The sequence below is a fragment of the Eretmochelys imbricata genome, chromosome 24 (assembly GCF_965152235.1).
Source record: "Eretmochelys imbricata isolate rEreImb1 chromosome 24, rEreImb1.hap1, whole genome shotgun sequence".
NCBI lineage: Eukaryota > Metazoa > Chordata > Testudines > Cheloniidae > Eretmochelys > Eretmochelys imbricata.
In genome coordinates this window covers 15,375,737-15,400,770 of record NC_135595.1, presented here as the reverse complement: position 1 = coordinate 15,400,770, position 25,034 = coordinate 15,375,737, and the positions used below count along the sequence as shown (strand labels likewise).

The 25,034-nt window shown below is 59.1% G+C and overlaps 1 protein-coding gene across 1 annotated transcript; it reads right to left on the bottom strand.

The window, feature by feature from the left end:
• Positions 1-1,420: 1,420 nt before the first annotated feature.
• On the bottom strand, positions 1,421-24,520 carry LOC144279955 (B-cell receptor CD22-like). Its single transcript, XM_077841659.1, has 13 exons — positions 24,433-24,520; positions 23,922-23,990; positions 19,981-20,049; positions 15,944-16,012; positions 11,989-12,057; positions 8,048-8,116; positions 7,103-7,444; positions 6,336-6,608; positions 5,736-6,011; positions 5,008-5,268; positions 3,146-3,292; positions 2,792-2,841; positions 1,421-2,199 (listed from the first exon to the last, which is right to left on the bottom strand). The coding sequence occupies exons 1-13, from the start codon at positions 24,518-24,520 to the stop codon at positions 2,116-2,118; spliced, it is 1,866 nt and encodes a 621-aa protein (XP_077697785.1). The 3' UTR covers positions 1,421-2,115.
• Between the last annotated feature and the right edge of the window lie 514 nt (positions 24,521-25,034).

Here is a 25,034-nt window from a genome sequence, read left to right as displayed (position 1 = left end):
GCCCAGCGCCCCGCACCTGCGCCCTCCTGCACCACAGGGCGGCGAGCTGCAGCCTCCACCACACTCCGCAGACAGGCAAAGGGTCAGGCCAGCCAGCCCTTGTAAGATGGGGGAATCGCCACCGAGGTTGACGGTATGGGGGCTGTGACACATGGAGAAGCAGTTGTCGCTGTAGCCGGCAGAGGGCAGCAGAGATGCACACACACAAACATAACTGCAAACATACACAAACACATGCATGAATCCAGCCACACACACACATTCTTACTAACATACACAAACACCCGCACAAATCCAGCCGCCACAACTGCTAACAGATGCAAACACAGGCACAAATCCAGCTACACAAACGCTACACAAACACACCCACCTGCACAGCCCCACACACACGCACTGCCCCGGTGACGTTGCATATGCTTTATAAAAATATGTTTACAAGTGTGAATGTGAGGTAACCAGTCACAGCCCCTTCCTCCGACGCCCCGCCCCTTCACCTCAGGCTCCGCCCTTGCACTGTCCCTTTCCCTGAGGCTCCGCCCTTGCCTCAGCCCCTCCCCCGACTTCCTGCCCTTGCATTTACCTTCTCCTAGAGACTCTGACCCTGCACCACCCCTTCCCCAGGCCCCGCCCCCGGCCTGCATCCTCCCCTCAGACCCCGCCCTCGTGCCGCCCCCTCACCCTGAGTCCCCGCCCTCATGCCATTTCTTTCGCCCAAGATCCCGCCCCCCCCCTTGCTCCTCTCCGCCCCTCCCCTCATCGCTCCCCCTTACGGCAGGTATAAAGTGAGGGATCCTGGCCCCCGGTCCGCACCCCTGGGTGCATGGCGCGGCTCATTGTGAAGACGGGAGGAGTCAGGAGGATGGAAACTAGAGCCTGGCACATGAATGAGTGGGATTGTGTTCTGTGATTGGCTGCGATGGGGGGAGACCAGGGGTGGCGCCCGCCTCTTCCCACTGCGGGGGTGGGTAAGGTGGGTTAGACAGAAAATTGTGGGGTGCTCCCCCCCCTCTCGCCACAAGGCCCTGCCCCACTCTGTGACCCTGCCCCTCCTCTCCCTCCCCCCAGACTCCGCCCCCTAGGGAGGCTGGAAGCCGGAGCCGGGTGGGGGCCAGCTGCCCAGGCTGCCCCCAGCAAGCGTACATTGGCTTCTTTCAGAGTAGCAGCCGTGTTAGTCTGTATCCGCAAAAAGAAAAGGAGGACTTGTGGCACCTTAGAGACTAACCCATTTATTTGAGCATAAGCTTTGGCGAGCTACAGCTCACTTCATCGGATGCATTTGTAATTGCCAATTCATTTCATTAAGTAGCGCCTTGCTGCTCTGGGGGTGTCGGGTGGGGGGGGAGGGACTTCTGCTGCTTTTCTGTTTTTTGTTTGTTTGTTTTTAATTTCCCGCCGGAGAGCGACTGGCTCCCGGTTGCACAATCTGCTAAAAACCCACCTTTGAAAGGCTGCTTGCTGCGTCATCTTTCCCTTTCGAGTCTCGGAGCGCCCTGCCCTCGGCAAAGCCTCCCTGTCCCGCGGCAGTCACCCAAGCTGATGGGTTTGTAAACCCACTTTATTATCCAGTAACAATAAACAAAACAAAGGCAATTCCCTGACGAAAACTGTGTTAAAGCTGAGAAAGGGGCTGGACCTGGAGGGAAACAGCAGCCTGGTGGGTAATGACACCTTGTCCATGTCTAGTGCTTTCCGGCCAGAGATCTCCAAGCACTATACACAGGAGGGCAGGATCATTTCGGGGAAACTGAGGCACAGAGCAGGGCTGTGAGTTGCCCGTAGGCAGGCAGACCCCGGATCACCTCCCTCCCAGTCCTGTTCTCTGTCTGCTAGGCCAGCCTGCCTCCCGAAAGCCAACACAGCCTGGAAAATAGGAACTACAAATTAAACTGCCCCAGAAATGCCCAGTTCCAGTGGCCCAAGTGGGACCTTGCCCCAGGGCTCTGCTGCGGGGTGGGAGGAGGGCTGGGAGTCAGGACACCTGGGTTCTCCTGGGTTTCCCCAGCTCATGGAGGAGGGTAAATGCTGCCTGGGGTGTGAGCGGTGGACTCTCATCAAGATCCGGGTTGCGGCGGCACGGAGGGGACCGCGGACGGTCGGCAGGGGTCTTGGCCGTGCTCAGTTACAATAGTCCTTGGTGCTGTTATAATAGTCGCCGTTGTCATCTGAGGGGCAGGGAATCTCCCCGGCACATGGGATTTCCTGCCGAGGACACAGGAAGAGAGACAGATTGTGTGAAAGAGGGGACACTCCCTGAGCAGGAGACCTCTGTGTGATGTCTGCCTGTAACTTCAGTAATGGGGGCGGGGCGGGGGAGTGGGATCCAGGATGCCTGGGTTCTCTCCCTGGCTCGGGGAGTGGGGTCTAGTGGCTGTGGGGGGGAGGCTGGGATCCAGGATTCCTGTGTTCTATCCCCAGCTTTGGGAGGGGAGTGGGGTCTAGTGGTTCGAGCAGGGGAGGGTCTGGTAGCCCGGACTCCTGGGTTCCATGCCCACCTTTATGGCCCTGCAGAGCTGTGAACTGCAGTTATCTGGCAGACTAACGAGCATCCCCAGTTGTATTTGGGCAGAGATCTCCCAGCCTCCTGTGCCAATGCAAGTCCTGGCTATTGGATGTGAAGGAGAATCTCCCCATAGCCATTAGCAGGACGGGGTTTATGATGCATGGTCAGGTAGTGCTGATTCCATCCAGCTGGGGATGGTGGGGGGGTGCACAGGCTGCAGCTGCATACTCAACCCCAGCCAGTATGTGGGGGCAGTGGGGACCCAGGGGCTAACAGACCCCCGCAACTGACCTCATAGAGCGAGTCTCTCTGTGGCTTGCTGGGGTCCTCTCTGCTGCCCTCTGGGGAAGGAGACACAATTATCCCCTTTCACTGTTTATTTTCCTTCTTTAAACATTTTCGCCCAATTCGATCGTTTCCCCCCACTGGCAACCCCCCCCACAAAGCAGGCCGCTTCCGCCAACCCTCATACACACAGTGTAGGGCTCAGTCCCTCCAGCAGAGGGCGGCAGGGACACACACACACACACACACAGCAGTGGGCTGATTTCCTTCACACGCCCACACTCCAGGTTTTCCACAATGCAGCCAGAGGCCCCCCTTTTCCTGCCACTCCCCCAATTCCCACCCAGGGGGGTCCCTTACCCTGCAGACTCCCCCCTGGTTCTTTCCGTTGGCGGATTCTCCTGGCCAGACAATAAACCCCGAGGTTGCTCAGGAGGAAGAGCAGCAGGACCCCTGCTCCGAAGCCTGCCATGGGGCCAGGGCTCAGCTGGTACCAGTCACTGCCGTCTGTGGGGGGGAGAGATGGAGAATAGGGTCGTTAGCTCCAATGTCATGCAGGGTGCAGTGGGGCAGGCCAGGGGAGATGGGGAGGTGGGAGCTGGTTGAGGGGGCAGCATAGTCCTAGTGGGGACAATGAAGGCAAGTCTCAGTGGAGGGGGCAGGAAGGAAGCTGGGTTTTTAACCAGGAGAATTTTCCTCCCAAGTGTTTATTGGACATTGGAGTTTTTTCCAGGTTCCTCAAACCTCCAGTCTCCTCTTATTACAATAGCACCTAGAAGCCTCTGCTGAGATCAGAGCCCCGCTGTGCTGAGCACTGCCCGGACACATAGACAGAGACAGGCCCTGCCCCAGCTGGGATCAGGGCCCTGTTGTGCCAGGCGCTGCCCAGACACACAACCAGAGACAGGCCCTGTCCCTGCTGAGACCACAGACTCAGAGCAAGAGACAGACCCTGCCCCAAGTGCGACCAGAGCCCCCTTGTGCCGGCAGCTGCACAGGCCAATGGAAGAAAAAATGTGAACGATCACAAACCTGTGTGTGTTGCTGTTTCGCTGGGTACAAAATGGAACCATTTCCCCCACTTTCCCCCCAGAGTTTTGGGAATTTGGCATTTGAAACTTTTGCTAAACTTTGAATCTACCCTTTCGCCAAAGATTGAATCTGACTGAGCAAACGCTTCCTCCAACTTTTCAACCATTCTTTTATCGGCATTTTGATCAAATATGGTTCTGTTCAGTCATCATAATTGTCTGTTTCCCAAAATCCTAAACAATTTTGTTTGCCAACCTCCCCCCCGCCCCGCCCCAGCATTTTCTGTTTAAAAGATTATTTAACTTTAATTTTAATTGATTATAATTTTCAACAATTGCCCCATGGGTGGCGGGTAGCGTAGGATGGGGAAGGCGGTGTCTCCCCAAACAGCCAGGCATGGCCCCACCCACGCTCCGCCCCCAGTTCCCTTCCCGCTCTTCCGTGGCTGAGAGCCTGGGGCGGGCAGGCTGGGGCCGGTGCTCGCGAGGCCCGGGGTTGGGGGCACTGGGGTTGGGGCCATGCCACGCTGCCAGGCACTGGGGTTGGGGGCACTCTGGAACTGGGGGTGCATGGGGGGGTGGCGGCCGCAGGGGGCGGGCAGGGACACACAGACACAGAGCAGGGCTCAGCTCCTACAGCAGGGGGCCGCAGGGACACCCCCCAACCACCCACCAGGGCTCTGGGCTCCCGTGGGGAAGGGGAGGTGGAAGGGGAGGGGTGTGGCCTTGGGCAGAGAGGGAGGGGCCAGGGGCTAGGCTCCCCCAACAGCTCGTTCACCCAGCGCCCACGAATTGCTCCTTCAAAACACTGTAAGTAAAAACTGAGATGAAAAATGTAATGAAAAGTCCGGCAAAGAGCTAATTTTGAGGGTGGCAAACCAGACATTTTTCCTGATGATTAAAAAATATTAAATTTCAACCACATGTACGTTATTTGAATGGGTGTTTCTCGGCCTGATGACAGGTTGACTTGTAATGTCGTTTGGCTGCTAGATGGCTCTGTGCGCTGGACAGGGATACTGGAGCCTGGTCAACAAAGCGGACCCAGCTGGAGCATGAGCTGGGAGCTTGTTTATTTTGGTTGGCCTTGCAGAAGGACGGTGCGGGGTTCAACCATGGTGCATGGGGGACTCTAAGCCATTCCCTGGCAACGTAATGCGTAACGTGGAGTCAAATGCGCCCAGTACTTACACACAACAGTAATGGTGAGTGGCAGGGAGGTGGATTTCCCTAGGGTGTTGTACACCTCACACTGATATTCTCCCCCATCAGCCACCTGGACGCCCAGGAAAGCCAGTTCTGGCTGTGCCCACCCCAGCCGCTCGCCATCCTTGTACCAGGAGAAGCCCACTCCGCCATAGGCGCTGGTGTCCAGCTGGCACATCAGGGACAGGGGTTCCCCCGTGCTGCGATGAGGGCCTGGGGTGGCCACCACATGCACCACGGGGGGGGCTGCAGAGGAAGCGAATGAGATATGAGCTAATGACACCCCTGTGGGATGGCAGTTGGGGGCTTAGGCGCTGCATGGCATGGGGTGGAGGGGCTCCATGGCTCTGTCCCCAATGCTCTAGCCCCACTCCCATATCCAAGTGATGGCATAAGGAGGGCCCCTGGACCCTCCCATTTGTGAACCTGGTTCTACCCCCATGGCTGTGGCCCTGCCCCCAACTGGAATGTCAGTGACAGAAAGGCCCCCCCTCCAATCTGTGCTCTCCTGCTCCGCCCCCAGGGCTGTGGTCCCGCCCCCATTTGGAATGTAGGTGAGACAAGGATCCCTCCCATCTGTGCTCCTTGGCCCCACCCCCAGGGCTGTGGCCCCGCCCCCAATTGGCATGTCAGTGACTGAAGGGCCCCTCCCATCTGTGCTCCTTGGCCCCCACCCCCAGAGCTCTGGCCCCACCCTGGCACTGTCTACTCACCAAGGATGGCCACATAGGTGGTGGGGGATATAGCCAGGTAGCCACGCCCGGTGCCGGAGACCCACTTCATGCAGGTGTAATTGCCCCCGTGAGACAAGGTTGCCCCCTTGATCTGCACAGAGGGGCCCCCGGGCAGATCCTCATAGTTGTGAATCCAGGAGTAGAACTCGTCCAGCGACCTGCTGTCCTCCACGCATCTCAGTGTGAACGAGTCACCCTCCCTGATCGGGCCCAGGCTGTCCGTGTCCACCAGGACCTTCAGGTGGGGGGTCCAGCCTGAAAAAGCCATTGGAGATGGGTCAGAACCGGCGCTCTATTGAGGGGAAGGCCCAATGCCCCATTCCCTGCACCCATGAGCCAGCCAGTCCCTCATCCTGGGGCCGGATGGAAGCTGGCGCCCGCCAGAGGGGAAAGGTCCCATGTCCCATTCCCCACCCCTTGTGCCAGCCAGACCCCTGCCCTAGGACTGGATTAGAGCCAGTGCCTGCTAGAGGGGAAAGGCCCCGTGCCCCGTTTCCCGCCCCCCCAGTTCGTGCCCTGGGGTCTGATGGGAGCCGGTGCCCCCTACAAAGGAAAATCCCCATACATAATGCTACTCACCTGTGGCTGGGGGCTGGGACCCTTTGGGGAGGCACCTATTCTGGTAGCCCCGCACCCGGCACTCCAGCGCCGCCCCCCGGTGCTGCCAGACGATGCGCATGCTCAGCCAGCTCTCGCGTTGGCCAGCTGCAGTTTCCGTCAGGATCCGCGCGCCGGCTCCGTCGTACCAATGCAGGCCGGAGGAGGAGCAGCGCTCGGAGATGGAGCAGAACAAGCTGCCGCTCAGGGCTCCCCCGGTCCTGGCCATGCCATAATTGACCCTGCAGGGATGTTCTGCGCAGGGTGGGTGAGGGGGAGAACCAGTCACTGCTGGGGGCACGGCCATGGGCCCAGCCACCTCCAGTCACCACCCACTGTCCCTTCTTTGAGAGCTTCCTCAAGCCCAGGTGGGGGTGTGACCTGTACCAGGCTCCCCTCCCAGAGCTGGGAGAGAACCCAGGAGTTCTGGCTCCCAGCCCCCCTTGCTGTGACCACTAGATCCCGCTCCCCTCCCAGAGCTGGGAGAGAACCAGGAGTCCTGACTCCAATTTTGGCTTCCTCTAACCACCAGACTCCACTGTTTCTTCACAGCTCTGCAGAATGTGGCCATCTGATTTGAGTGAAATGTTAAGAGCGGGGTACAGCAACCGTCCTTGGGGACGGCTTGATGGGCGCTGAGGTGCAGCCACTTCTGGGGCGGGGCAGCTGGGGAGCAGCCGCACATAACGCTGCACGGGGCCGGGCTGGGTTGCTGGGGAAATGTTTCTGGAAGAGGAGCTGGGGATTACCTGACACCGTGAGGCACAGGGCTCGGGGGCTTCTCCAGCTTTGGCTCTGGGTCTGGAACTCAAAGGAGTAGGCGCCCCCGTCTCCGAGTGCCAGCGGGTTGAGGCGCAGGGTGCAGTTGTGCTGCAGGTCGCCCAGGAACTGGGCGCGCTCGGCCTTGCCATAGCCCTGCCCCGCTGCTGCAGTGAGCCGCACAATTCTCTCCTTGTTCCGGCTCCAGGTCACGGCCCTGACGAGCTGCCCCTCGGGGTAGGTGTAGGAGCAAGGGATTGTCACACAGGAGCCGCTCCATCCAGCCAGGGGGTCCACGGGCAGGGTCACTCCCCAGTCCTGGCAGCCTGCACCTGGAGGGGAAGCAGCATCCTGCTATCTGCGGCACAGAGCCCCCTCGTGCTGCCCTGGGGCATCGGGGCCAGCCCTGACTGACAGGGGAGAGTCCCGACGCTGCCCCCTGCAGCACAGTGCCCCCTAGTCCTGCCCTGGGGCATCGGGGCCAGCCCTGACTGCCAGGGGAGAGTCCCCACCCTGCTCCCTGCAGCACAGTGCCCCCTAGTCCTGCCCTGGGGCATCGGGGCCAGCCCTGACTGCCAGGGGAGAGTCCCCACCCTGCTCCCTGCAGCACAGTGCCCCCTAGTCCTGCCCTGGGGCATCGGGGCCAGCCCTGACTGCCAGGGGAGAGTCCCCACCCTGCTCCTTGCAGCACAGCACCCCCTGGTGCTGCCCTGGGGCATCGGGGCCAGCCCGGTCTGCCAGGGGAAAGCCACGACCTTGCCTCCTGCAGCACAGCGCCCCCTAGAGTTTGCAACTGAACCCCAGAAATTCCAGATGCCCCCTGCTGGATTTCAAGCATTGGCAGGTGGAGCTGTCTCCATGGCAGAGTCTCCCACATTCCCGCCTCCCCGTTACCGCATCCCAGCCCCAGCCCGAGCGCAACCAGCACCACGCACCGGTCAGGATGGAGAGGGCCAGCAGCAGCAGGGCCTCCATCTCCTCCAGGGTGAACGTTGATGTAGGGCCTACAAGAAAGGGAAACCGGATTTGGGCCCAGGAAAGGTTCCTACAAAAACATTTTCAGCACAAAGGGTGTCCCAGAAAGGCCACAAGCTCCATAGCGAGGCCGGGCTTGGGGCTGAGGCAGGAGATCTTGGCTCTAGTCACGGCTGGAGCCCGATATAGGAGTCACATAGTCATTCTCTGGATTCCTTCAGAATTCCCAATGATCCCCCGGAGGTTTGACAGGTTCGTGTCCCCAGGTCAGGCCCAGGATTATGGAAACTGGGGTTCAGCTGGGAGCCCCTTGGGCACAGCCGTGACACTCGCACTTGAGGAATTCTTAGCACATTTAACAAAGTCACAAAGGCTCCAGCCCAGCGAGGTAGATAGAGAGACGGCAGCGGGTCCCTCTGAACCGTCCCATGCAGAACAACCCGGACTGTCAGCCAGTATCTTCCTCCTCACCATCACCTTCCTCGCTGTCACCCTGGCACCCCCCAAGGGCTACACGACGCTCTCCTGCCCGCAGGCTGGGATGCGACTTGTACTTCATGTTACGTTGACGCCACCCCACCTAATGCCTGTTCCATAGGGGTGTCTCCCCTCTTCCTTATGTGTATCTCCTCCCCCTACCAGTGGTGGGGGCCCTTCTCCTATAGGTAGGTCATGGCTCTCTGGTGGTCAGACAGCTGCCGATGGGCCCATGCTAAAATATCCGCAAGCTGGTGTTAGCTCATGTTTCTAGTGTCGTTGTGGACAAAGCTCCCCCTTAAACGCTCTGTTCCCACGTCCCAAAATGTAGGGGTCACTGTTAGGCCATTTCTCTGTGCCAAAGTCCACAGCCCCAAGCCTTATGCTAACTGCTGACACCAGCGTCTCACAGGTGACAGGCCTGTGGGTTCCTTGCATTGCTGCCACATAAAATAAATGCTAAAGCCAGCTTTATGGGCTACACAATGCTGCCACAGGGCCCCATGTGACCATGAGCAAGCCACGCCGCTCCGTGCCTCAGTTTCCCCACCTGTACAAGGAGGATAAAAATCTTACTTTTGTCTCTTTAGACTTCAAATGCTTTGTGGTAGGGACTGTCTCTGGCTGTGTGTCTGGGCAGCACCTGGCATAACGTGGCCCTGATCGCAGCTGGGGCAGGGACAGTCTCCGCTTTGTGTCTGGGCAGCGCCTGGCATAACGGGGCCCTGATCTCAGCTGGGCCATTAGACGTGACCATAACACGTGTGGGAAATAGTGATAACGACCTCGCAGTGTTCAGCTTTATTCAGCATCCCAGCTTCCTGCCTTGCTGAGGAGACCTGAGAAGCTACCAGCCCAGCCGCTTACTGCTGAGTTCATTGATCTGCCCATCTTAATGTCAGAAGGGACCTTTATGCCCACACAGTCTGCCCAGCCCAGTGACCGCCCCAGGGATCCCGACCTCCAGCCCAGATCTGATGGTCGAGCTAGAGCAGTGCTTTTAGGGACATCTGATCTCCATAGAAAGACTCCGAGGGCTGGAGACTCTGCCCTGTCTCTGGGGCAGTCCTTCCCAGGGTCACTTCCCCTCCGTGGGGAAAATCTGCCCCTTATTCCCAGTCTTGATTTGTCTGGCTCCATCCCCCAGCTGTCGGCTCTCACGTTGTCCGTGTCTGTTGGGTTAACAAGCCCTCTGAAACCTCCCCCGCCCGCCCACCAGGGAGGTGCTGACAGACAGGGATCTAGTCCCCTTTGAGCCTTCCCCAGGTTAAACTCACTAGATTGAGCTCCTTCAGTGCTTGGCTGTCGGGCAGGTTTTCCAGCCCTCGGATTGTCCCTGCTGCTCTTCTCTGACCCCTCCCCCATTTCTGGATACCTTGTTTGCCAGGTGGCCCCCCAGAGCTAGGCACAATCTCCCCAATGTCACGTCCAGCGGGGATCCCAGCTCCTACTTGCTATTCCCCTGTGTCTCCAGCCCAGGGTCACACTCGCCCTCTTAGCCAGAGCATCGCCTGGGGAGCTCATGGACAGTTGGCTCCACCAGGACACCTGGGTCCTTCCTAGAGTCACTGCTGAGCAGGTACAGCCCCCCCAGCCTCGTCATGACAGTTCCTCTAGCTGGGCCCTTCCCTCTGCCCCACTGGGGCCAGAGATGCTGAGTTTGTGTCTCGGAAGATCTGATGTGACACAATGACCTCGTGTGAGATCTCATCTCGTGTGATGTGTGATGTGACACAGGATCTCATAGAGAAGGCGGAAGGGGCCAGCGATTATCTGCAGTCTGCAGCTTGCTGCGCCAAGGCTAGTGGTGAAAGCAGCCCTCCTGGGTTCTTTATCCAGCTTTGGGAGGGGAGTGGGGTCTACAGGTTAGAGCAGGGGTGGGGGCTGGGAGCCAGGACTCCTGGGTTCTCTCTCTGGCTCTGGGAGGGGAGTGGAGTCTAGTAGTTAGAGCAGGGGGATGGATAGTCAGGACTTTGGGTTCTCTCTCTGGCTTTGGGATGAAAGTGGGGGTCCAGTGGGTTAGAGCAGGGGGGACTGGGAATCAGGACTCCTGGGTTCCAGTCTTGGCTTGGGGAGGGTTGTGGGATCTAATGGTGAGATCAGCAGGGGCTTTTCCCTGGTAGGCGGCTGGGTGCTGTGAGCATCTCAGACCTGTTCCTAGCAAACATGTGTCTGAAGCACCAAATCGACACCCCAGATGGCGTTAACCAGCCCCTCGCTGGCTGAACAGACCATGGGGACTGAGCTCTCCTCTGCCCCCTAGAGGAGAGGTGGGCATTAACGGGGCAGGGGGAGCAGGAGCATGAGTATGGGGTACAGAACGGCTCAGCAAAGACCCCAAGGGAATTCAGTCTCCCTGGCACATGAGCTGGGCCTTATCTTTGTTCTGCCAGCAGCCTCCAGGTGGTGCTGTTACAAGTTGCCCTTAGTGTGCAAGCAACTGTTCAGGGTTTGGAAGAAATGTGGTTTTCACTCATTTTTGCACTTTAGTTCTCTCTGGGGTGCTTGCTGCCTCAATCCCTCAGTCTGTGGAGAGTTATTTGCCCCCTGGGAACCCGGCCTTGGTGGTTTCTGCTGAGAGTCCCCACAGAGGGAGTTCCCTGGATGCTGTTTACGACCACGTCTGTCCAGGACTGGTGCACGTACAGCAAACACACAAGTTGCACTGAGAATATACCCAGCCTCCATGGCGCTAGTTTCTCCTGGTGCTGCCTTGGGGCATCGGGGCCAGCCCTGACTGCCAGGGGAGAGTCCCCACCCTGCTCCCTGCAGCGCAGCGCCCCCTGGTGCTGCCCTGGGGCATCGGGGCCAGCCCTGACTGCCAGGGGAGAGTCCCCACCCTGCTCCCTGCAGCGCAGCGCCCCCTGGTGCTACCCTGGGGCATCGGGGCCAGCCCTGACTGCCAGGGGAGAGTCCCCACCCTGCTCCCTGCAGCGCAGCGCCCCCTGGTGCTGCCCTGGGGCATCGGGGCCAGCCCTGACTGCCAGGGGAGAGTCCCAACCCTGCTCCCTGCAGCGCAGCGCCCCCTGGTGCTGCCCTGGGGCATTGGGGCCAGCCCTGACTGCCAGGGGAGAGTCCCAACCCTGCTCCCTGCAGCACAGCGCCCCCTGGTGCTGCCCTGGGGCATCGGGGCCAGCCCTGACTGCCAGGGGAGAGTCCCCACCCTGCTCCCTGCAGCACAGCGCCCCCTGGTGCTGTCCTGGGGCATCGGGGCCAGCCCGGACTGCCAGGGGAAAGCCACGACCTTGCCTCCTGCAGCACAGCGCCCCCTAGAGTTTGCAACTGAACCCCAGAAATTCCAGATGCCCCCTGCTGGATTTCAAGCATTGGCAGGTGGAGCTGTCTCCATGGCAGAGTCTCCCACATTCCCGCCTCCCCGTTACCGCATCCCAGCCCCAGCCCGAGAGCAACCAGCACCACGCACCAGTCAGGATGGAGAGGGCCAGCAGCAGCAGGGCCTCCATCTCCTCCAGGGTGAACGTTGATGTAGGGCCTACAAGAAAGGGAAACCGGATTTGGGCCCAGGAAAGGTTCCTACGAAAACATTTTCAGCACAGAGGGTGTCCCAGAAAGGCCACAAGCTCCATAGCGAGGCCGGGCTTGGGGCTGAGGCAGGAGATCTTGGCTCTAGTCACGGCTGGAGCCCGATATAGGAGTCACATAGTCATTCTCTGGATTCCTTCAGAATTCCCAGTGATCCCGCGGAGGTTTGACAGGTTCGTGTCCCCAGGTCAGGCCCAGGATTATGGAAACTGGGGTTCAGCTGGGAGCCCCTTGGGCACAGCCGTGACACTCGCACTTGAGGAATTCTTAGCACATTTAACAAAGTCACAAAGGCTCCAGCCCAGCGAGGTAGATAGAGAGACGGCAGCGGGTCCCTCTGAACCGTCCCATGCAGAACAACCCAGACTGTCAGCCAGTATCTTCCTCCTCACCATCACCTTCCTCGCTGTCACCCTGGCACCCCCCAAGGGCTACACGACGCTCTCCTGCCCGCAGGCTGGGATGCGACTTGTACTTGATGTTACGTTGACGCCACCCCGCCTAATGCCTGTTCCATAGGGGTGTCTCCCCTCTTCCTTATGTGTATCTCCTCCCCCTACCAGTGGTGGGAGCCCTTCTCCTATAGGTAGGTCATGGCTCTCTGGTGGTCAGACAGCTGCCGATGGGCCCATGCTAAAATATCCGCAAGCTGGTGTTAGCTCATGTTTCTAGTGTCGTTGTGGACAAAGCTCCCCCTTAAACGCTCTGTTCCCACGTCCCAAAACGTAGGGGTCACCGTTAGGCCATTTCTCTGTGCCAAAGTCCACAGCCCCAAGCCTTATGCTAACTGCTGACACCAGCGTCTCACAGGTGACAGGCCTGTGGGTTCCTTGCATTGCTGCCACATAAAATAAATGCTAAAGCCAGCTTTATGGGCTACACAATGCTGCCACAGGGCCCCATGTGACCATGAGCAAGCCACGCCGCTCCGTGCCTCAGTTTCCCCACCTGTACAAGGAGGATAAAAATCTTACTTTTGTCTCTTTAGACTTCAAATGCTTTGTGGCAGGGACTGTCTCTGGCTGTGTGTCTGGGCAGCGCCTGGCATAACGGGGCCCTGATCTCAGCTGGGCCATTAGACGTGACCATAACACATGTGGGAAATAGTGATAACGACCTCGCAGTGTTCAGCTTTATTCAGCATCCCAGCTTCCTGCCTTGCTGAGGAGACCTGAGAAGCTACCAGCCCAGCCGCTTACTGCTGAGTTCATTGATCTACCCATCTTAATGTCAGAAGGGACCTTTATGCCCACACAGTCTGCCCAGCCCAGTGACCGCCCCAGGGATCCTGACCTCCAGCCCAGATCTGATGGTCGAGCTAGAGCAGTGCTTTTAGGGACATCTGATCTCCATAGAAAGACTCCGAGGGCTGGAGACTCTGCCCTGTCTCTGGGGCAGTCCTTCCCAGGGTCACTTCCCCTCCGTGGGCAAAATCTGCCCCTTATTCCCAGTCTTGATTTGTCTGGCTCCATCCCCCAGCTGTCGGCTCTCACGTTGTCCGTGTCTGTTGGGTTAACAAGCCCTCTGAAACCTCCCCCGCCCGCCCACCAGGGAGGTGCTGACAGACAGGGATCTAGTCCCCTTTGAGCCTTCCCCAGGTTAAACTCACTAGATTGAGCTCCTTCAGTGCTTGGCTGTCGGGCAGGTTTTCCAGCCCTCGGATTGTCCCTGCTGCTCTTCTCTGACCCCTCCCCCATTTCTGGATACCTTGTTTGCCAGGTGGCCCCCCAGAGCTAGGCACAATCTCCCCAATGTCACGTCCAGCGGGGATCCCAGCTCCTACTTGCTATTCCCCTGTGTCTCCAGCCCAGGGTCACACTCGCCCTCCTAGCCAGAGCATCGCCTGGGGAGCTCATGGACAGTTGGCTCCACCAGGACACCTGGGTCCTTCCTAGAGTCACTGCTGAGCAGGTACAGCCCCCGAGCCTCATCATGACAGTTCCTCTAGCTGGGCCCTTCCCTCTGCCCCACTGGGGCCAGAGATGCTGAGTTTGTGTCTCGGAAGATCTGATGTGACACAATGACCTCGTGTGAGATCTCATCTCGTGTGATGTGTGATGTGACACAGGATCTCACAGAGAAGGCGGAAGGGGCCAGCGATTATCTGCAGTCTGCAGCTTGCTGCGCCAAGGCTAGTGGTGAAAGCAGCCCTCCTGGGTTCTTTATCCAGCTTTGGGAGGGGAGTGGGGTCTACAGGTTAGAGCAGGGGTGGGGGCTGGGAGCCAGGACTCCTGGGTTCTCTCCCTGGCTCTGGGACGGGACTGGGGTCTAGTAGTTAGAGCAGGGGGATGGATAGTCAGGACTTTGGGTTCTCTCTCTGGCTTTGGGATGAAAGTGGGGGTCCAGTGGGTTAGAGCAGGGGGGACTGGGAATCAGGACTCCTGGGTTCCAGTCTTGGCTTGGGGAGGGTTGTGGGATCTAATGGTGAGATCAGCAGGGGCTTTTCCCTGGTAGGCGGCTGGGTGCTGTGAGCATCTCAGACCTGTTCCTAGCAAACATGTGTCTGAAGCACCAAATCGACACCCCAGATGGCGTTAACCAGCCCCTCGCTGGCTGAACAGACCATGGGGACTGAGCTCTCCTCTGCCCCCTAGAGGAGAGGTGGGCATTAACGGGGCAGGGGGAGCGGGAGCATGAGTATGGGGTACAGAACGGCTCAGCAAAGACCCCAAGGGAATTCAGTCTCCCTGGCACATGAGCTGGGCCTTATCTTTGTTCTGCCAGCAGCCTCCAGGTGGTGCTGTTACAAGTTGCCCTTAGTGTGCAAGCAACTGTTCAGGGTTTGGAAGAAATGTGTTTTTCACTCATTTTTGCACTTTAGTTCTCTCCGGGGTGCTTGCTGCCTCAATCCCTCAGTCTGTGGAGAGTTATTTGCCCCCTGGGAACCCGGCCTTGGTGGTTTCTGCTGAGAGTCCCCACAGAGGGAGTTCCCTGGATGCTGTTTACGACCACGTCTGTCCAGGACTGGTGCACGTACAGCAAACACACAAGTTGCACTGAGAATATACCCAGCCTCCATGGCGCTAGTTTCTCCTGGTGCTGCCCTGGGGTATCGGGGCCAGCCCTGACTGCCAGGGGAGAGTCCCCACCCTGCTCCCTGCAGCGCAGCGCCCCCTGGTGCTGCCCTGGGGCATCGGGGCCAGCCCTGACTGCCAGGGGAGAGTCCCCACCCTGCTCCCTGCAGCGCAGCGCCCCCTGGTGCTACCCTGGGGCATCGGGGCCAGCCCTGACTGCCAGGGGAGAGTCCCCACCCTGCTCCCTGCAGCGCAGCGCCCCCTGGTGCTGCCCTGGGGCATCGGGGCCAGCCCTGACTGCCAGGGGAGAGTCCCCACCCTGCTCCCTGCAGCGCAGCGCCCCCTGGTGCTGCCCTGGGGCATCGGGGCCAGCCCTGACTGCCAGGGGAGAGTCCCAACCCTGCTCCCTGCAGCGCAGCGCCCCCTGGTGCTGCCCTGGGGCATTGGGGCCAGCCCTGACTGCCAGGGGAGAGTCCCAACCCTGCTCCCTGCAGCACAGCGCCCCCTGGTGCTGCCCTGGGGCATCGGGGCCAGCCCTGACTGCCAGGGGAGAGTCCCCACCCTGCTCCCTGCAGCACAGCGCCCCCTGGTGCTGCCCTGGGGCATCGGGGCCAGCCCGGTCTGCCAGGGGAAAGCCACGACCTTGCCTCCTGCAGCACAGCGCCCCCTAGAGTTTGCAACTGAACCCCAGAAATTCCAGATGCCCCCTGCTGGATTTCAAGCATTGGCAGGTGGAGCTGTCTCCATGGCAGAGTCTCCCACATTCCCGCCTCCCCGTTACCGCATCCCAGCCCCAGCCCGAGAGCAACCAGCACCACGCACCAGTCAGGATGGAGAGGGCCAGCAGCAGCAGGGCCTCCATCTCCTCCAGGGTGAACGTTGATGTAGGGCCTACAAGAAAGGGAAACCGGATTTGGGCCCAGGAAAGGTTCCTACGAAAACATTTTCAGCACAGAGGGTGTCCCAGAAAGGCCACAAGCTCCATAGCGAGGCCGGGCTTGGGGCTGAGGCAGGAGATCTTGGCTCTAGTCACGGCTGGAGCCCGATATAGGAGTCACATAGTCATTCTCTGGATTCCTTCAGAATTCCCAGTGATCCCGCGGAGGTTTGACAGGTTCGTGTCCCCAGGTCAGGCCCAGGATTATGGAAACTGGGGTTCAGCTGGGAGCCCCTTGGGCACAGCCGTGACACTCGCACTTGAGGAATTCTTAGCACATTTAACAAAGTCACAAAGGCTCCAGCCCAGCGAGGTAGATAGAGAGACAGCAGCGGGTCCCTCTGAACCATCCCATGCAGAACAACCCAGACTGTCAGCCAGTATCTTCCTCCTCACCATCACCTTCCTCGCTGTCACCCTGGCACCCCCCAAGGGCTACACGACGCTCTCCTGCCCGCAGGCTGGGATGCGACTTGTACTTCATGTTACGTTGACGCCACCCCACCTAATGCCTGTTCCATAGGGGTGTCTCCCCTCTTCCTTATGTGTATCTCCTCCCCCTACGAGTGGTGGGGGCCCTTCTCCTATAGGTAGGTCATGGCTCTCTGGTGGTCAGACAGCTGCCGATGGGCCCATGCTAAAATATCCGCAAGCTGGTGTTAGCTCATGTTTCTAGTGTCGTTGTGGACAAAGCTCCCCCTTAAACGCTCTGTTCCCACGTCCCAAAACGTAGGGGTCACCGTTAGGCCATTTCTCTGTGCCAAAGTCCACAGCCCCAAGCCTTATGCTAACTGCTGACACCAGCGTCTCACAGGTGACAGGCCTGTGGGTTCCTTGCATTGCTGCCACATAAAATAAATGCTAAAGCCAGCTTTATGGGCTACACAATGCTGCCACAGGGCCCCATGTGACCATGAGCAAGCCACGCCGCTCCGTGCCTCAGTTTCCCCACCTGTACAAGGAGGATAAAAATCTTACTTTTGTCTCTTTAGACTTCAAATGCTTTGTGGCAGGGACTGTCTCTGGCTGTGTGTCTGGGCAGCGCCTGGCATAACGGGGCCCTGATCTCAGCTGGGCCATTAGACGTGACCATAACACATGTGGGAAATAGTGATAACGACCTCGCAGTGTTCAGCTTTATTCAGCATCCCAGCTTCCTGCCTTGCTGAGGAGACCTGAGAAGCTACCAGCCCAGCCGCTTACTGCTGAGTTCATTGATCTACCCATCTTAATGTCAGAAGGGACCTTTATGCCCACACAGTCTGCCCAGCCCAGTGACTGCCCCAGGGATCCTGACCTCCAGCCCAGATCTGATGGTCGAGCTAGAGCAGTGCTTTTAGGGACATCTGATCTCCATAGAAAGACTCCGAGGGCTGGAGACTCTGCCCTGTCTCTGGGGCAGTCCTTCCCAGGGTCACTTCCCCTCCGTGGGGAAAATCTGCCCCTTATTCCCAGTCTTGATTTGTCTGGCTCCATCCCCCAGCTGTCGGCTCTCACGTTGTCCATGTCTGTTGGGTTAACAAGCCCTCTGAAACCTCCCCCGCCCGCCCACCAGGGAGGTGCTGACAGACAGGGATCTAGTCCCCTTTGAGCCTTCCCCAGGTTAAACTCACTAGATTGAGCTCCTTCAGTGCTTGGCTGTCGGGCAGGTTTTCCAGCCCTCGGATTGTCCCTGCTGCTCTTCTCTGACCCCTCCCCCATTTCTGGATACCTTGTTTGCCAGGTGGCCCCCCAGAGCTAGGCACAATCTCCCCAATGTCACGTCCAGCGGGGATCCCAGCTCCTACTTGCTATTCCCCTGTGTCTCCAGCCCAGGGTCACACTCGCCCTCCTAGCCAGAGCATCGCCTGGGGAGCTCATGGACAGTTGGCTCCACCAGGACACCTGGGTCCTTCCTAGAGTCACTGCTGAGCAGGTACAGCCCCCCCAGCCTCGTCATGACAGTTCCTCTAGCTGGGCCCTTCCCTCTGCCCCACTGGGGCCAGAGATGCTGAGTTTGTGTCTCGGAAGATCTGATGTGACACAATGACCTCGTGTGAGATCTCATCTCGTGTGATGTGTGATGTGACACAGGATCTCACAGAGAAGGCGGAAGGGGCCAGCGATTATCTGCAGTCTGCAGCTTGCTGCGCCAAGGCTAGTGGTGAAAGCAGCCCTCCTGGGTTCTTTATCCAGCTTTGGGAGGGGAGTGGGGTCTACAGGTTAGAGCAGGGGTGGGGGCTGGGAGCCAGGACTCCTGGGTTCTCTCCCTGGCTCTGGGACGGGACTGGGGTCTAGTAGTTAGAGCAGGGGGATGGATAGTCAGGACTTTGGGTTCTCTCTCTGGCTTTGGGATGAAAGTGGGGGTCCAGTGGGTTAGAACAGGGGGGACTGGGAATCAGGACTCCTGGGTTCCAGTCTTGGCTTGGGGAGGGTTGTGGGATCTAATGGTTAGATCAGCAGGGGCTTTTCCCTGGTAGGCGGCTGGGTGCTGTGAGCATCTCAGACCTGTTCCTAGCAAACATGTGTCTGAAGCACCAAATCGACACCCCAGATGGCGTTAATCAGCCCCTCGCTGGCTGAACAGACCATGGGGACTGAGCTCTCCTCTGCCCCCTAGAGGAGAGGTGGGCATTAACGGGGCAGGGGGAGCGGGAGCATGAGTATGGGGTACAGAACGGCTCAGCAAAGACCCCAAGGGAATTCAGTCTCCCTGGCACATGAGCTGGGCCTTATCTTTGTTCTGCCAGCAGCCTCCAGGTGGTGCTGTTACAAGTTGCCCTTAGTGTGCAAGCAACTGTTCAGGGTTTGGAAGAAATGTGTTTTTCACTCATTTTTGCACTTTAGTTCTCTCCGGGGTGCTTGCTGCCTCAATCCCTCAGTCTGTGGAGAGTTATTTGCCCCCTGGGAACCCGGCCTTGGTGGTTTCTGCTGAGAGTCCCCACAGAGGGAGTTCCCTGGATGCTGTTTACGACCACGTCTGTCCAGGACTGGTGCACGTACAGCAAACACACAAGTTGCACTGAGAATATACCCAGCCTCCATGGCGCTAGTTTCTCCTGGTGCTGCCCTGGGGTATCGGGGCCAGCCCTGACTGCCAGGGGAGAGTCCCCACCCTGCTCCCTGCAGCGCAGCGCCCCCTGGTGCTGCCCTGGGGCATCGGGGCCAGCCCTGACTGCCAGGGGAGAGTCCCCACCCTGCTCCCTGCAGCGCAGCGCCCCCTGATGCTACCCTGGGGCATCGGGGCCAGCCCTGACTGCCAGGGGAGAGTCCCCACCCTGCTCCCTGCAGCGCAGCGCCCCCTGGTGCTGCCCTGGGGCATCGGGGCCAGCCCTGACTGCCAGGGGAGAGTCCCCACCCTGCTCCCTGCAGCGCAGCGCCCCCTGGTGCTGCCCTGGGGCATCGGGGCCAGCCCTGACTGCCAGGGGAGAGTCCCAACCCTGCTCCCTGCAGCGCAGCGCCCCCTGGTGCTGCCCTGGGGCATTGGGGCCAGCCCTGACTGCCAGGGGAGAGTCCCAACCCTGCTCCCTGCAGCACAGCGCCCCCTGGTGCTGCCCTGGGGCATCGGGGCCAGCCCTGACTGCCAGGGGAGAGTCCCCACCCTGCTCCCTGCAGCACAGCGCCCCCTGGTGCTGCCCTGGGGCATCGGGGCCAGCCCTGACTGCCAGGGGAGAGTCCCCACCCTGCTCCCTGCAGCACAGCGCCCCCTGGTGCTGCCCTGGGGCATCGGGGCCAGCCCGGTCTGCCAGGGGAAAGCCACGACCTTGCCTCCTGCAGCACAGCGCCCCCTAGAGTTTGCAACTGAACCCCAGAAATTCCAGATGCCCCCTGCTGGATTTCAAGCATTGGCAGGTGGAGCTGTCTCCATGGCAGAGTCTCCCACATTCCCGCCTCCCCGTTACCGCATCCCAGCCCCAGCCCGAGAGCAACCAGCACCACGCACCAGTCAGGATGGAGAGGGCCAGCAGCAGCAGGGCCTCCATCTCCTCCAGGGTGAACGTTGATGTAGGGCCTACAAGAAAGGGAAACCGGATTTGGGCCCAGGAAAGGTTCCTACGAAAACATTTTCAGCACAGAGGGTGTCCCAGAAAGGCCACAAGCTCCATAGCGAGGCCGGGCTTGGGGCTGAGGCAGGAGATCTTGGCTCTAGTCACGGCTGGAGCCCGATATAGGAGTCACATAGTCATTCTCTGGATTCCTTCAGAATTCCCAGTGATCCCGCGGAGGTTTGACAGGTTCGTGTCCCCAGGTCAGGCCCAGGATTATGGAAACTGGGGTTCAGCTGGGAGCCCCTTGGGCACAGCCGTGACACTCGCACTTGAGGAATTCTTAGCACATTTAACAAAGTCACAAAGGCTCCAGCCCAGCGAGGTAGATAGAGAGACAGCAGCGGGTCCCTCTGAACCATCCCATGCAGAACAACCCAGACTGTCAGCCAGTATCTTCCTCCTCACCATCACCTTCCTCGCTGTCACCCTGGCACCCCCCAAGGGCTACACGACGCTCTCCTGCCCGCAGGCTGGGATGCGACTTGTACTTCATGTTACGTTGACGCCACCCCACCTAATGCCTGTTCCATAGGGGTGTCTCCCCTCTTCCTTATGTGTATCTCCTCCCCCTACCAGTGGTGGGGGCCCTTCTCCTATAGGTAGGTCATGGCTCTCTGGTGGTCAGACAGCTGCCGATGGGCCCATGCTAAAATATCCGCAAGCTGGTGTTAGCTCATGTTTCTAGTGTCGTTGTGGACAAAGCTCCCCCTTAAACGCTCTGTTCCCACGTCCCAAAATGTAGGGGTCACTGTTAGGCCATTTCTCTGTGCCAAAGTCCACAGCCCCAAGCCTTATGCTAACTGCTGACACCAGCGTCTCACAGGTGACAGGCCTGTGGGTTCCTTGCATTGCTGCCACATAAAATAAATGCTAAAGCCAGCTTTATGGGCTACACAATGCTGCCACAGGGCCCCATGTGACCATGAGCAAGCCACGCCGCTCCGTGCCTCAGTTACCCCACCTGTACAAGGAGGATAAAAATCTTACTTTTGTCTCTTTAGACTTCAAATGCTTTGTGGTAGGGACTGTCTCTGGCTGTGTGTCTGGGCAGCACCTGGCATAACGTGGCCCTGATCGCAGCTGGGGCAGGGACAGTCTCCGCTTTGTGTCTGGGCAGCGCCTGGCATAACGGGGCCCTGATCTCAGCTGGGCCATTAGACGTGACCATAACACGTGTGGGAAATAGTGATAACGACCTCGCAGTGTTCAGCTTTATTCAGCATCCCAGCTTCCTGCCTTGCTGAGGAGACCTGAGAAGCTACCAGCCCAGCCGCTTACTGCTGAGTTCATTGATCTGCCCATCTTAATGTCAGAAGGGACCTTTATGCCCACACAGTCTGCCCAGCCCAGTGACCGCCCCAGGGATCCCGACCTCCAGCCCAGATCTGATGGTCGAGCTAGAGCAGTGCTTTTAGGGACATCTGATCTCCATAGAAAGACTCCGAGGGCTGGAGACTCTGCCCTGTCTCTGGGGCAGTCCTTCCCAGGGTCACTTCCCCTCCGTGGGGAAAATCTGCCCCTTATTCCCAGTCTTGATTTGTCTGGCTCCATCCCCCAGCTGTCGGCTCTCACGTTGTCCGTGTCTGTTGGGTTAACAAGCCCTCTGAAACCTCCCCCGCCCGCCCACCAGGGAGGTGCTGACAGACAGGGATCTAGTCCCCTTTGAGCCTTCCCCAGGTTAAACTCACTAGATTGAGCTCCTTCAGTGCTTGGCTGTCGGGCAGGTTTTCCAGCCCTCGGATTGTCCCTGCTGCTCTTCTCTGACCCCTCCCCCATTTCTGGATACCTTGTTTGCCAGGTGGCCCCCCAGAGCTAGGCACAATCTCCCCAATGTCACGTCCAGCGGGGATCCCAGCTCCTACTTGCTATTCCCCTGTGTCTCCAGCCCAGGGTCACACTCGCCCTCTTAGCCAGAGCATCGCCTGGGGAGCTCATGGACAGTTGGCTCCACCAGGACACCTGGGTCCTTCCTAGAGTCACTGCTGAGCAGGTACAGCCCCCCCAGCCTCGTCATGACAGTTCCTCTAGCTGGGCCCTTCCCTCTGCCCCACTGGGGCCAGAGATGCTGAGTTTGTGTCTCGGAAGATCTGATGTGACACAATGACCTCGTGTGAGATCTCATCTCGTGTGATGTGTGATGTGACACAGGATCTCACAGAGAAGGCGGAAGGGGCCAGCGATTATCTGCAGTCTGCAGCTTGCTGCGCCAAGGCTAGTGGTGAAAGCAGCCCTCCTGGGTTCTTTATCCAGCTTTGGGAGGGGAGTGGGGTCTACAGGTTAGAGCAGGGGTGGGGGCTGGGAGCCAGGACTCCTGGGTTCTCTCCCTGGCTCTGGGACGGGACTGGGGTCTAGTAGTTAGAGCAGGGGGATGGATAGTCAGGGTTTTGGGTTCTCTCTCTGGCTTTGGGATGAAAGTGGGGGTCCAGTGGGTTAGAGCAGGGGGGACTGGGAATCAGGACTCCTGGGTTCCAGTCTTGGCTTGGGGAGGGTTGTGGGATCTAATGGTGAGATCAGCAGGGGCTTTTCCCTGGTAGGCGGCTGGGTGCTGTGAGCATCTCAGACCTGTTCCTAGCAAACATGTGTCTGAAGCACCAAATCGACACCCCAGATGGCGTTAACCAGCCCCTCGCTGGCTGAACAGACCATGGGGACTGAGCTCTCCTCTGCCCCCTAGAGGAGAGGTGGGCATTAACGGGGCAGGGGGAGCGGGAGCATGAGTATGGGGTACAGAACGGCTCAGCAAAGACCCCAAGGGAATTCAGTCTCCCTGGCACATGAGCTGGGCCTTATCTTTGTTCTGCCAGGAGCCTCCAGGTGGTGCTGTTACAAGTTGCCCTTAGTGTGCAAGCAACTGTTCAGGGTTTGGAAGAAATGTGGTTTTCACTCATTTTTGCACTTTAGTTCTCTCTGGGGTGCTTGCTGCCTCAATCCCTCAGTCTGTGGAGAGTTATTTGCCCCCTGGGAACCCGGCCTTGGTGGTTTCTGCTGAGAGTCCCCACAGAGGGAGTTCCCTGGATGCTGTTTACGACCACGTCTGTCCAGGACTGGTGCACGTACAGCAAACACACAAGTTGCACTGAGAATATACCCAGCCTCCATGGCGCTAGTTTCTCCTGGTGCTGCCTTGGGGCATCGGGGCCAGCCCTGACTGCCAGGGGAGAGTCCCCACCCTGCTCCCTGCAGCGCAGCGCCCCCTGGTGCTACCCTGGGGCATCGGGGCCAGCCCTGACTGCCAGGGGAGAGTCCCCACCCTGCTCCCTGCAGCGCAGCGCCCCCTGGTGCTGCCCTGGGGCATCGGGGCCAGCCCTGACTGCCAGGGGAGAGTCCCCACCCTGCTCCCTGCAGCGCAGCGCCCCCTGGTGCTGCCCTGGGGCATCGGGGCCAGCCCTGACTGCCAGGGGAGAGTCCCAACCCTGCTCCCTGCAGCACAGCGCCCCCTGGTGCTGCCCTGGGGCATTGGGGCCAGCCCTGACTGCCAGGGGAGAGTCCCAACCCTGCTCCCTGCAGCACAGCGCCCCCTGGTGCTGCCCTGGGGCATCGGGGCCAGCCCTGACTACCAGGGGAGAGTCCCCACCCTGCTCCCTGCAGCACAGCGCCCCCTGGTGCTGTCCTGGGGCATCGGGGCCAGCCCGGACTGCCAGGGGAAAGCCACGACCTTGCCTCCTGCAGCACAGCGCCCCCTAGAGTTTGCAACTGAACCCCAGAAATTCCAGATGCCCCCTGCTGGATTTCAAGCATTGGCAGGTGGAGCTGTCTCCATGGCAGAGTCTCCCACATTCCCGCCTCCCCGTTACCGCATCCCAGCCCCAGCCCGAGAGCAACCAGCACCACGCACCAGTCAGGATGGAGAGGGCCAGCAGCAGCAGGGCCTCCATCTCCTCCAGGGTGAACGTTGATGTAGGGCCTACAAGAAAGGGAAACCGGATTTGGGCCCAGGAAAGGTTCCTACGAAAACATTTTCAGCACAGAGGGTGTCCCAGAAAGGCCACAAGCTCCATAGCGAGGCCGGGCTTGGGGCTGAGGCAGGAGATCTTGGCTCTAGTCACGGCTGGAGCCCGATATAGGAGTCACATAGTCATTCTCTGGATTCCTTCAGAATTCCCAGTGATCCCGCGGAGGTTTGACAGGTTCGTGTCCCCAGGTCAGGCCCAGGATTATGGAAACTGGGGTTCAGCTGGGAGCCCCTTGGGCACAGCCGTGACACTCGCACTTGAGGAATTCTTAGCACATTTAACAAAGTCACAAAGGCTCCAGCCCAGCGAGGTAGATAGAGAGACAGCAGCGGGTCCCTCTGAACCATCCCATGCAGAACAACCCAGACTGTCAGCCAGTATCTTCCTCCTCACCATCACCTTCCTCGCTGTCACCCTGGCACCCCCCAAGGGCTACATGATGCTCTCCTGCCCGCAGGCTGGGATGCGACTTGTACTTCATGTTACGTTGACGCCACCCCACCTAATGCCTGTTCCATAGGGGTGTCTCCCCTCTTCCTTATGTGTATCTCCTCCCCCTACCAGTGGTGGGGGCCCTTCTCCTATAGGTAGGTCATGGCTCTCTGGTGGTCAGACAGCTGCCGATGGGCCCATGCTAAAATATCCGCAAGCTGGTGTTAGCTCATGTTTCTAGTGTCGTTGTGGACAAAGCTCCCCCTTAAACGCTCTGTTCCCACGTCCCAAAACGTAGGGGTCACCGTTAGGCCATTTCTCTGTGCCAAAGTCCACAGCCCCAAGCCTTATGCTAACTGCTGACACCAGCGTCTCACAGGTGACAGGCCTGTGGGTTCCTTGCATTGCTGCCACATAAAATAAATGCTAAAGCCAGCTTTATGGGCTACACAATGCTGCCACAGGGCCCCATGTGACCATGAGCAAGCCACGCCGCTCCGTGCCTCAGTTTCCCCACCTGTACAAGGAGGATAAAAATCTTACTTTTGTCTCTTTAGACTTCA